The 13,109-nt window shown below is 40.3% G+C and overlaps 1 protein-coding gene across 2 annotated transcripts in view; it reads left to right on the top strand.

Moving 5' to 3' along the window:
• TES (testin LIM domain protein) overlaps window positions 1-11,874 on the top strand; it is a 40,118-nt gene extending 28,244 nt beyond the window's left edge. Inside the window, exons 3-7 of one of the 2 annotated variants that reach the window (XM_062208812.1) lie at window positions 3,594-3,846; window positions 4,678-5,013; window positions 5,770-5,985; window positions 6,383-6,541; window positions 10,482-11,755. In XM_062208812.1, the coding sequence (XP_062064796.1) occupies window positions 3,594-3,846; window positions 4,678-5,013; window positions 5,770-5,985; window positions 6,383-6,541; window positions 10,482-10,670 (1,153 nt within the window). In that variant the 3' untranslated portion in view covers window positions 10,671-11,755. Of the gene's footprint in view, window positions 1-3,593; window positions 3,847-4,677; window positions 5,014-5,769; window positions 5,986-6,382 lie in introns of both variants that reach the window. The other variant, XM_062208737.1, reaches the window with a different exon arrangement.
• The last annotated feature ends 1,235 nt before the right edge of the window (window positions 11,875-13,109 follow it).

Raw genomic sequence — 13,109 nt, 5'->3', positions numbered from 1 at the left:
GGCTTCAGATCAGCACAGTGCGCCAGCTGTAGCGGCCACTTGGGGGGTGAAGCAACGGAAGGAAGACTTTTCTCTCTGTCTCTATCTCTCTCACTGTCTAATTCTACCTGTCAAAAAAAATATATATGGCAATATTCCACTTATTCTCATGTCTACTTTTGGATACCAAGATAACATTCTTTTCTTCCCCAATTTCTCAACAAGGTTTTCTTTTTAATAAATTTGTGAAATAGCTTCCAAACAACTCTAAGCATTCATTAAAGGATTTCTAAGAATAACATTTTCCAATTTAAATATGAGGAATCAAATGTATGACATTACAACCTGAAACCCCAGAAAAAAATATTTATTTTTTTGAACATTTTATTTTTTCTTGAGATGGCTTATTTTTAATTTACCTTATTGTCAAAGGCTTTTTGCTGCACTAACTAAAGAGTTCAGCAAAGACCTTAGTTCAGCAAGGAAATAGGCAAGGGCTATATATAGTAATCAAAGGAAAAGATGTTCTACTTCACTCATAAAAAATGTTTAAAAATAGTCCAACAAAATCATCAAAACTATAGGAGTATATGGTTCTGAACATTTGTTTGCAAATATTTAAAGCAAAATTTGACCAAACACTGCAGCAAGACTGATACACACAGACATTTCCGTTTTTGATTTTTTTTTTTTTTTTTAATTTAACCCCACATATAAGAGAGAACATACACTATTTGTCTGTCTGTGTCTGGCCTATTTCCCTCAACATGAAGTCCTCCAGTTCCAACCATTTTTCTGCAAATGATAGAATTAAATTCTATTTTTTATTGCTGACTACTATTCCAATTGTTTTTTTTTTTTTTAACTAGGTGATTGGTAAATAGTGCACTTTTCCACAATGGACAGCTCTCGATGCTTAGTCCTGGTTTTATAGGGGTTTCCATCTGGTGTGGTGAATTGTAGCTGGCCCTTATCCTTGAGGAAATGCATCCATGGGGTTAGGGGTCTGGAAGGAAAGTAGTCTCCCCCGGCTTCAGTGGTGACAGCTCAACCAAAAGCACCGTGCCAGTCTTCCTGAGCCTCCTTACCAAGGCGGGTCCCCACAGCTCTCCATCTTGGAGGGAGGAGGCAGATGAGGCTTATGCTATAGCCATGATTTTAAAATTTTAATGAATCAGCCATAGACTTTCCCTACTTGGAAAAAAAAAAATGATATTCAAGCATAGTAGGACATTTTTAGTTACAATTCACCTAGACTCATATGAGGCTTCTTAAGAAGGTTTGTGAGAAATGTGTATTATGATAAAACTACGCATGGATATCAAGCTTTTTTGCACTTGAACTCCTTTTAATTCAATTTTCCATTATCTTTTGGAAGTGTCCACAAATGTATTCTCTTACCATCCCCACCTCTCTCCCCACACAGACACCTCTCTTATTTACATAAGAGTGGAACCATATGATCAGAGCTTCAAAAAGTTTGTGGAAAAGTGAAATTAAAAGTAAAGTTTATTTTGGTACAAAAGAATTGAGATTCATGCATAGTTTCTTCATACTGTGCATTTTCTGTGAACTTTTCAAAGAGCCCTCACATATCCTGTTATTACCTGAATCCTTTTCTTGTCTCATACCCCAAATCTGTTTCTTTAAAAAATTAACATTCCTTCTCCCAATTCACTAGTACTAAAAACCCAGATTTCTTTTTTGATAGACCATGCGTACATCAAATCCATCACAAAGTTCAGTCAGTTGAACATTCAAGCAGATCTCAAATGTGCTCTTTTCCTTTCATCTCTGCTGTCAAATACTTTAGTCCCAGCCAGAACACATCTTAGCCTGGACCACAGAAGCAACATCCATGGTGTAAGTTCTACTTGTGAAGCGGCCATCGGACCTGTTACTTGGGACCACACCACTGTATACTGGGTGCATAGTTAGCATATTAATGATTTCCCTACTTGTACCTCTGTTCTACTCCTAGCCCCTTCTCCATGTGGCGGGTGTTGCAATATTTTGTTATAGTTCTGACCGTGTTACTCCGTTACCGAAGAGTCTTCAGTGCCTCCTGGGTGCTCTTAGAATGAAGATCGAGTTTCTTTACATTTCCGTTCGGTCCCTGCGTGGTCTCAGGCCTGCTTGCCTCTCCAGCCTTGTCACTGCCGCGTGTGCTCTCCTCACTAGAGTCCTGCCACTCTTCTGTGGTTGTGAGCTTTAAGGGAACAATCTCTCCTAACTCAGGGCCACTGCAGGTCCTCCTCTTCCTGCCCAGAGGCTGGGACGCTTTTCTTGTCTTTTTTGGCCCCCGTCCCCCATACTCTGCACACCTGTGTCTCACACATCCTTCAGCTCTCAACCTAAACATCACCTCATGGAGTCCTTTCCTCACCAGTTTCAACCAAAAATTATAGCCTCTCAAGGTACCCTGTACTTTCCATCTGACGCCCCACCAAATAGTAAGTTCTAGAAGCTTAGACCTGGACCCATTTTTTCCATCCCTGCGTGCTAGTATCAAGTCCATTGCTTGGTACGAGGGCACTCACGCATGCTGCATGAGCAAGTGTTGGACTCTGCAATGTCTGGTGCTGGACAGAGGGGAGAAGGACTCGATGTCCTTAGGGGCGAGACACCGTTTCACTCTCTATACGCAATGGAGCACATGGTAGGTGGGCAGTAAGTGGAGAAGTCAAGGAAGGAAAGAGAAAGAGGAAAGGAGAAAGGCAGTGTGAGAAGAGGGAAGGAATGGAGAGGAAAAGAACAGGGGAAAGGGACAGGAAAAGAAATGGGCAAGGGAATAAAACCACTTCTGGGGTGAGCATCTCTGATGGGAAAGTTTATCAGTCTCCTTGTCTGTCACTTAAAAAAACAACTTGGAGAAAGGCAGTGAAATGCTAACGTGAAATAAAATATGAAACCTCTTGCTGTGATGATTTTTGTTGGATTTAATCATTTATTTATTTGGATTTTTTTCAAAGACTTATGTATTTATTTGAAAGACAGAGATACATACGAGAGAGAGAGAGAGAGAGAGAGAGAGAGAGAGAGAGAAAGATTCATCTGCTGGTTCACTCCCCAAATGGCTGCAATGACTGGGGCTAGGCCAGGCTGAAGCCAGGAGCCAGGAGCTTCCTCTGGATCTCTCATGTGGGTGCAGAGGCCCAAGGATTTGGGCCATCTTTCATTGTCTTTCCAGGCACACTAGCAGGGAGCTAGGTCAGAAGTGCAGCAGCCAGGACTCTAACTGGTGCCCATAGGGGTGCTGGCACTGCAGGCAGAGGCTTAACCTTCTATGCTACAGTGACGGTCCCTATTCATTTATTTATTTAGAGTGAGTACCTTTTGGGGTTACCTGCAGGCCTGCCCCATTGGGCATGCACTTTTAAATCATGACCTAACTTTTCAAATACTTAGAAAGCAAGCCCTGTTTCTGTGTCTCCTCATTTAAATATGGTGCATACTCATCCCACCCTCTGAAAAAAAGACTTACTTTTGCATTCCATTATATAGAATACATTTAAAGGTGTTTTATGACCTGTAAACTTATGAACATACATGATTATTATTGATGAGTTACAATTAATAATTATCCTAATTATCCTGCTTATCCAAAATGATAGAAAAATATGTCGTAACTGCAAGTGTGGCCAAGAAGAACATGACGTCCTCTTAAGCAATGAAGAGGACAGAAAAGTGGGGCGACTTTTTGAAGACACCAAGTATACCACTCTGATCGCAAAGCTAAAGACGGATGGAATTCCCATGTATAAACGCAATGTTATGATACTGACCAATCCAGTTGCTGCCAAGAAGAATGTCTCCATCAACACAGTCACCTATGAATGGGCTCCTCCTGTCCAGAACCAGGCATTGGTAAATAACAGGGAGAAGGGGTGTCTGTCAATTGAAGTTCCTGGACTATTTATTTTGGGCAGTTCTTTCCATGTATTATCTCTTTGGGGTTCTCATTACTTTGGCATCGAATGCCTTTGTAGTCTTTTGAAAGTTAGACTAGATACTGCCTAGAATTTTCCAACTATTTACATTTATTTGCCTTCTTTATGAAATAGTCTAACATTATTAATAATGAGATGAAAATAAGATTTTTAAAACATCAATCTGGTAATGCTATCTTAGACTAGAGAAGATTCTTTTAAAATGGTAATGGATAGCCAAAGAAGAGAGTTTCTGCCCTTGATTAAAATTGTGAAAAGCATCTCACACTATATTTCTTTTACTGTGTGAGCCAAAAAGCATGCAGCTTTGTGTCAGGCTCATCCTGCTATTAGATGAAAACACGGAAAAGTCTTTTAAGGTTAGTTAAATCATCGGAGTGAGTCTTTTGGTACTTTGGTCATATGATGAACATGCTGCTGGTCCACAGGCTGTGGTTACTGTGTTTGCTTTGTGTTCTATTTTCAGTGGCACCTGTGTTCATTTAGCTCAAGTGAATAGTAGTAACCTAAATCATTTTACAGGCTGGAAAAAAAATTAATGTCATGGAGAGAATTGTGTTCTTTTTTACCCAACTAAATCCACTTAGCATAACCATTTTTGAATGTTCTCCCCTGAGATCTTTGTACTGCCCATTAGATGGAGTAAAGCCTCTTCTTCCCTAAGTAGCTTCTGATGTGTGCGATACAGTGATGTCCTGTCTGATGGCCAGAGCCTTCCCCAGCTGACCTTGGTCTCCTTGTGGTTCAGGCCAGACAGTACATGCAGATGCTGCCCAAGGAGAAACAGCCAGTGGCAGGCTCGGAAGGGGCACAGTACCGAAAGAAGCAGCTGGCAAAGCAGCTCCCCGCACATGACCAGGACCCTTCCAAGTGCCATGAGTTATCTCCCAAAGAGGTGAAGGAGATGGAGCAGTTTGTGAAGAAATACAAGAGTGAGGCGCTGGGCGTAGGAGATGTGAAACTTCCCTATGAGATGGGTAGTCCCAGCCCCGACAAACTCTACATCCCCGCGGGGGACAGAAGCACCCCGGCAGCCATGGGGCCCATGGAGAACAAATCTGCCGAGTACAAAGGAACTCAGTATGTAAGTGGCGTGGTTGGTTTGATGTTTTACAGCTTCTTTCCCTGTCTTTGAACTTTTTGGATGGGAGGGCTCTTTTTCTGTTTCCAGAAGGACTAAGAGAAATAAGTTCATTAACCCTGAGTTAGACTTTTGTCCTAAGTCATGAGAAAGCCATCGTGTATGACACTTCTGTCTGAAGCCAGATTTTCTGAGTATCTTTTGCCAAGGATAGTTGTGAGTTTGATGCATACACAGTAGTTGGCATTGGCATCCTGCTTGAATACAACATATGAGTCTAGAATTTGTTTCTAAACACAATTCTGGTGTTAATTGCTCATCACTTCCCATACATAAGAATAATGTGCGCTTAGGTTAATTCAGTTTTGCTTGTGAGTTCATTCCCAAAATTCAGAATTAAATTTTCATGGCTGTATTGTCAAGCATTTTTTTTTTAGGTCTCCTAGAGAGGGAAATGTAAATCCTTTTTTAGTAGGATGAAAGTAGAAAACAGTTGTGACACAGATGAGCAAAGAACTAAGCTTACTGTAATATCAAGACCCAGCTAGCAATCTGCCAGTCAGGCTGGGTCCTGAGAAAAGTACCAGCAAGCTCTAACGTCATGAATTTTGAGAGCCTGTATGTAACATCAAGATGAAAATTATGATGAGTAGCGTCTACGTCAATGACTAATTCAGGAAACACTGCTGTCATAGTCCAGGGTGAGAGAAGTGGGTGTTAGGCTTGTTAGGTGACTCTCTTGGATGCCTTCCCTCGCAGTTCTGCTATTGCTGCAAGCTGAGCATGAAGGAGGGCGACCCCGCCATCTATGCTGAGAGGGCCGGCTACGATAAACTGTGGCACCCAGCGTGTTTTGTCTGCAGCACCTGCTCTGAACTGCTGGTCGACATGATTTATTTCTGGAAGAACGGGAAGCTGTTCTGCGGCAGACACTACTGTGACAGCGAGAAACCCCGATGTGCCGGCTGTGATGAGGTATGTTCTCGGGGCCACTCGCATGCTGGCTCCTCCGACCTCCATATGGGCCTTTCCCCAAAAAGCAATAGCAACTAACCCAAGCATGAGTTGCTTTATTTATATCCAAAGAAGTTTAATGAAAAAAACTATGTATTTCATTCATTTTTTAGTGTCTGTCAATTGTATTGACTAAGGAAAACTGGGCCCAGAAACTACTGATTTGGATTTAATGTTAAATTTAGTTTCAATTAATTTAACACGCAAGCTTTAGATTAGCATGTTGAAGCTTCAAGGCCCAAGACAGGATGTAGATTTCCTTGTTCAGCTAAAGGCTCGCTTGTGTAAAGAACCTAGCTTTGTCATCCAAAGCAAGAAGGAAAATGCCTAGTTCATCTTCTTTTCCTGCTTCCCCCAGCTGATATTCAGCAATGAGTATACCCAGGCAGAAAACCAGAATTGGCATCTGAAACACTTCTGCTGCTTTGACTGTGACAACATCCTGGCTGGCGAAATATACGTGATGGTCAATGACAAGCCTGTGTGCAAGCCCTGCTACGTGAAGAACCACGCTGTGGTGAGAAGCATTCGGGGGGGTTCCTTGACCTCAGCCTGCTTTGAGACTCGAATTTGTGCCTCTCTCTAAGCCTCTTAACAAACAGCAAACAGAGAACACCCTTAAGAAGGGTGTGTGATTCCTACCTTAGGATGCTAAAATCCAGGCAATTCATAAACAATACATAGACTGTCTGCTAACTCAAGAGTTCTGTTATGTGTTTACAGTGTAGATGATAAATGCCACAGGGCAATAAAATCCTCAGTTAACAAAAATAATCCTTGATGGGAATGAGATTGATGTCTTCTCATGGGTGCAGACCAGATTTCATTTAGATCAAGGTGTCCAGGGACTGTTTATATTCCTTAGCTCTGTTTGAATGTGTGTGGTGTGTGTTCATGGTACTAGACCACCCACTGGGACTTTTGTTTTGCTACTTGGAATTTGTTCAGTCCCTAATTCTTAAACCCTCATTGAATTGATTTAGTATGACAGAATTTGGCCTGCATGTTTAGATTTGTATGCGGGGCCTCACGTTGAAGTACTTAATGTGAGAGTATAATTTTTTCCTGTCTCTACCCTGCTTACACAACTACTGTTGTGTGATGGCTCAGAGATAGGTAATATAGATAAAGAGTGTAAAGTTGACCATATAAGGTATGGTTTATAAGCCCAGGAGTATCAGAATTGACTGTTACTTCTTCTTATGCTGGAAAACGTGCTAGTTAAAGTCTCCGTGGGCCATCAAGTAGGAGTGACTCCTGGCTAAGGAATACAATTACATATTTACATAGTGCAAGAAGTGTGGTACCATGAAAATAAGGTAACAAACTTATTGTCAATGCCAATTTTCTGCCATTATCTGTTGTCCTACATACAATTATTTATTTTAAGTTTTATTTTATTTTATTTGAAAGGCCTAGTTAGATTGAGAGAGAAACACATAGAAAAAGAAAGATCTTCCATCTGCTTGTTCTCTCCCTAAATGGCTGCAATGGCCAGGGCTGGGCCAAGCAGAAGCTAGGTACCTGGAGTTCCACTTGGGTCTCACACATGAGTGGCGAGGGCCCAAGCATTTGGGCGATCTTCCACTGCTTTCCCAGGCACATGAGCCAGGAGCTAGATTGGAAGTGGAGCAGCTAAGACTTGAACTGGGACTCATATGGGATGGCAGTGTTGTAGGCAGCAGCTTCACCTGCTATAACACAATGTTGGCATCCAGTCTTTCATTTTCTGTGAACTGCCTCACCAGTATGTCTCAGATCCTCATAGCTATAACTGGCTGTTGGTTTTTGTCATTTTCATATTGCAGTGGCTTAGAATTTGGTCCCCTCACTTCCAGTGTCGTCTTGCTCAAAAGCCACCTGCCATGGTGATGGAAACTGCTGTTTCTGAAATTCAGAATGTGGTCATTAGTCCTCTGATACATCTTGCTCCTTCCATACTAGTTATCCAACTCCATCATGCATTTCTGCATCACGTTACCTGCATTTTGTAGTTTATACACTGCTCTTTGTCTCTTGCTCACTCTTACTGGCTTGACCAATGTATCCACCTATTGTTTTACTGATACATCCACCAATTCTTGTTTGACTCAACTATGCCTACACATTCCTCCAGACTCAATTTGGCCTTAACTGTTTCCAGAACACTCTTGATTTCCACCTGAGTCCCAGCCGCCACTCCCTGGCTAGGCTGTGTGTATCAGACAGTTAATATCACTCATCTGTCTTCTTTCCTCCACTAGACTGGAAGCAACTGGAGGTTAGAGCTTGTCTTTCATTTCCATGTCTTCAGTATCTTGAGTGACTGAGAAAGTTCCTAATATTTTTTGTTTGGAATCATTGTGAACCTTCCTTTTACCTGAGGACAAAATGTTAGATTCCCATGTGACCTGACACATTATTTAACTGATGCTATGAATATTATTGCAACAGTTTCTCTACAAAGAGTGTTATAGTGTGTCTTTATTTTCATCTTTTTATTTGAGCAGCATAGAGAGAGCACTCCTCCACAGGTTCATTCCCCAAATACTCATAATGGCCCTGGGCCAGGCTGGGGGCCTAATCTGGGAGCACGAAACTCAATTTGGGTCTCCCAGCTGGGCAGAAGCATCTGCCACAGAGCTCCTTACAACAGTATCGTTAGCTACTTCACATCTTGCGTACAAATAAGAGAAGCAAGTAAGATTGAAAGAAATAAGGACTCTGAAATACAGTTTCAAGAACACAGGAATTCCAGTGCTAAAGCAGCAAGTGATGAAGCAAGCATTGTCTCCTCATGGATTCTGCTTTGCCCCTACCCTTGGAGCAGCCCGAGCAGCTTGGAGATTTTTGAAACATTCAGGATCAGTAGATTTCCCTTGGGATGATATGTAGGACTTTGGGATGAATGGCAGTCAAACTACTATGGAACCACAAACCCTAAATTCTCTGATACCATTTCGTGTTCATTAGTATTTTTCTACCTAAATAATTTCCTTAATCCCGTGTGTCACTGAGCAGAGTTCTTTTTTTTTGTAAATTGAAAATGAAAATAATGGTAAAAAGGTTCATATATAGTATTACAAGGGCTACAAAAGAAAAGGAATAAAGCATTGACTGTGAAATGCTTCTGATTTATACAAGCAAGTTAAAAATACTGGAAAATGAACGAATGTGAAATATAGAAAATGACAAGATAGTGTGCTAAGTGAACTATAAAGAAAGCTTTAGAAATAGATACATGTGAAAAACATGTGCTTGCATGGTACACCCACCAAGTAGAAATGTGCTTGTGCTGATAATTCTTGTTTTTGTTGCATTCAGGAATAGTTTATTGATCATTTAAAGAAAGCATCTCCCCTATTCATCAGGGAAGACTGGTTTCATTTGTAAATAGAAGCAGTGTAGTTCTAAAGATAGAGAAAGCATATGGCAAGTCTGCAGTGGATATGTGTGGAAGGCTCCATGCACTTCCCCACCTTCACCTGCTGATGCTGTGAGCAGCTGCTTCGTTTTGAACTCTTTTCAAGTATGGAAGCCTCATTTCCACTCATTCCCGCCCATCATCTCTCAGTGGTTTCTGACAGCCACATTGAGAGACCAAGAGTGTTGAAGATGAGCACTATCACTTCATACTGGACAGTCTTGTTGGCTTATTCGCTTGTTATAAAATATTCTAAATAAACACTGGAGATCATCACATTCACTCAGACCATGTATACACAAGAACTCATATAGCCTTGCTAGTGTTTTTGGAGGTTTCAACTGGGTAGTTTTATTCCTTTATTTATTATCCATTGCGGTTAAGAAGAAAATTACTTGTGGATGTGTGTTTGTGGATGCATATGTGTATATGTATGAGGTTATATGTCTGCATAAATATTGAATATATAATGGCACAGGTATTGTAAGTGTTAATGTTCTATAATATTATATGTAAATTATGACTGATCTTATGACAAAAGACAATTAACAACTCATTGGCAAACTCATTATTTAGTGCAAACTCATTATTCTCAAACACCATCAGTATTTTTAATTGAATCCTTAATTACTTTGAACATGATTTTAATTTACTGTCTAGAAATCAGTGGTGTTAATAATGTGCCGTAGGTAAGACTTGTAAAATTACTGCTTCAAAGATTTGAATGAATGAGAAAATATCATTTTATAAGCTTCTTTATAGTTACTAATATGAAATCTATTGGAACATGCTAGAACCAAACACGTAGCTTGGTGGGGCTGTTTTGCATGTATCAAATCACCTGTGTGGCCTTCATCTATTATTTCTCACTGTGTTCAGCATTAACAGTTATTGGCTGAAAAGATTAAAAGGTCACTCTCAGTTATGTAGTTTTGAGGTTGTCACTCTCGGTTTTAATGTATCATTTGTGAAGCGTGTTCCTTTTGTCCTGAGAACGCTGCTATCACAGTCTGATCTCTCTCCTTCTCTTCTGACTCCCATTATGACTTAACAGGTGTGTCAGGGATGCCACAATGCCATCGACCCAGAAGTGCAGCGGGTAACCTACAACGATTTCAGCTGGCATGCCTCCACACAGTGCTTTCTGTGTTCCTGTTGCAGCAAGTGTCTCATTGGGCAGAAGTTCATGCCAGTAGAGGGCATGGTTTTCTGTTCAGTGGAGTGCAAGAAGATGATGTCTTAAAATAAGAGCACCAAGCAGTATTGAGCCATGATCTGTCCAAGTTGGTATGCATTTCTACTGTAAAGTGCAATTTGAAAAAAAAAAAAATAAAAGGAAAAGAAACAGTAAAGGAAACCAGGAGATTTTGTTCAATATCATTCTTTGCTGTTTTTCCTTATCAATTTTTTTTTTCCGCTCAATTTTGAAACCTGCTTGAAGCATTTGATTTTAGAAATGGTAAAGACTTTTGTCTTTCCTTAGCTTTCCAAATCTGAAATGTGAGTTGGAAGCTGGGTTTAATTGATCTCCATATCTGTATCCCCCTTGTTCCAAACACAGAATATGTAAAATACTTAAAAGTTAGTGTTCTGGATGGAAAGGTGAGTGTTCCTAGTTCTATACTCTTTTCCCCCTCATGTATAAAAGGAAAAGGAAATTAAATTTGCCCTAACGCCAAGACTCTACATTTTCTGCCGAATGGTATTCATTGAACTTTGTAATGACAAAGAAAGTAGAAATGCCGTGTAGTATATAGAGCTGCTATTTTAATGTCTACGCATTTGATATTTACTGATTTAGGCAGAAGTGGCACTTTCTTTATTGCATTTCTCTATTTTTTTATTTACCCTACCTCTCAATATTCTCTTTGTACGTTGATGACCTCCATATATATGTGGCCTTAAATATTTTATCACATGTGGCATAACAGTATCCACACTTTTTACTTCTTTAGATGAATTTTGGCCTGGATATAAAAAGCCATTCATTTTATATTGTTTTCAATCCAAAGAACATGTATAGTTTTTATACCCAGGAAACTATAACTTGTACTGATTGCACTTGCCTGCCATGGTTTGAATAGATTTTTTTTGCATAGTTTTTATTTTTATCACTAGATAAAATGGATACTCTCTTGTAATACTTCTAAGCCTGTTCATGAATCTATAAAATGTCTTCTTTGCCTATATATTTCCATTCTTGGGTATTTTCTAATGTTTACTTTTCTCTGTATACTTCCATATATAGCTGTGCACTATAAAAATTAAAAGGAATGAATGATATGTATGTTATTATTAAAAATAAAGCCTCTTTCACTTTAATGATTTTTCGTCTTTTTCTTCTCCTTTTAAGTGAAAAGTTCTCTGCAGTTAAACACATGTTTCAGCAGGGGGCGGTGTCTTCCAGGATAAAAACTACCCAGATAAAAGGCTGCTTCTGACAAGACAAAAACCTTTCTTCATTACAGAGAAGGGATATGTTTTATGAACCTTTACACTTTAAAATAAAATAATAATAAGCTTTTAAGTTGTTTCCAGTTCATGCAGGATTTGGGGGGGGTGGGGTGGTGAGAAGTGTCATTTTAATTGAAGTTTGGGAAACTTTTGTTTTTTCAGGTGAACCTATTTAAGTTTTAGTCATTTATTTGTTTCCATTCTCTTTTAATACAACTAGTATTTATTAAAAGTCATACTCTGATACTTTTTTAAAGACTTATTAATTTATTTGAAAGGCAGTGAGAAAGGAAGAGAAATATCTTTGATCCACTGATTCCCTAGACGACCGCAGCAGCAGGGGCTGAGCTGGGCTGAAGCCAGGAGCATCATCCCTGTCTCCCACATGGGTGGCAAGAGCCTAGTACTTAGACCATTCTCTGCTGCTTCTCCCAGGCCATCAGCAGGGAGCTGGATCAGAAATGGAGCAGCCGGGACATGAACTGGCAGCTATATGGGATGCCAACATCACAGGTGGGGACTTCACCAGCTACACACAACTCCAGCTCCAGTATTCAAGTTTCAGTTCTAGTGCCCTAATTTTCTCATGCCAACCTATTGTGAGAAAGTAAGCAAATGGGCAATAGCAGATTTGTTCTGACTAATATTAGCATCCCATGAGGGTTTCCTTGCACTCAGTCTGAAGTATTTCTGTCATAGTGAGAATAGCCATTTTCTCTGATGCATACCCAGAATAATTTGATCTTTGGGCTTTGGCTTTTGTTTTGTGTTTACAGCTCATGTTTGCTTGGCCAAGAGTCCTTTTCTCTGTTTCATCCGCTCACACATGTGTGCATACATACATTGATTCCCTCTGCACTGTGCCTTCCCCAACCGTGGAAAGGTATCTTTGGGAGCATGAACATGTGTCTTCTTATTTAAAGAAGTAATCTAATTGTGCATACATTTTTTTTTTTTAAACTTTGTCTTGTTAGTTTAAAAGGCACACAGACACACAATTCTTCCATGTGCTGGTTCTCTCCCCAAATGCATGCCAAAGTTAATATTAGGTCAGGCTGACATCAGGAGCTGGGAACTCAATCCTGGTCTCCCAGGTGGGTGGCAGGGACCCAAGTACTTCAGCCATTACTTGTTGCCTCCCAGGATGTGAATTAGCATGAAGCTGGAAGCCGGAGCAGAGCAGGGACTGAAAGCTGGGCACTCCAGAACAGGCTGTGGGCATCCCAGT

Source organism: Lepus europaeus, chromosome 1, assembly GCF_033115175.1.
Source record: "Lepus europaeus isolate LE1 chromosome 1, mLepTim1.pri, whole genome shotgun sequence".
Lineage (NCBI taxonomy): Eukaryota > Metazoa > Chordata > Mammalia > Lagomorpha > Leporidae > Lepus > Lepus europaeus.
This window is presented reverse-complemented; position numbering and strand designations above follow the sequence as displayed.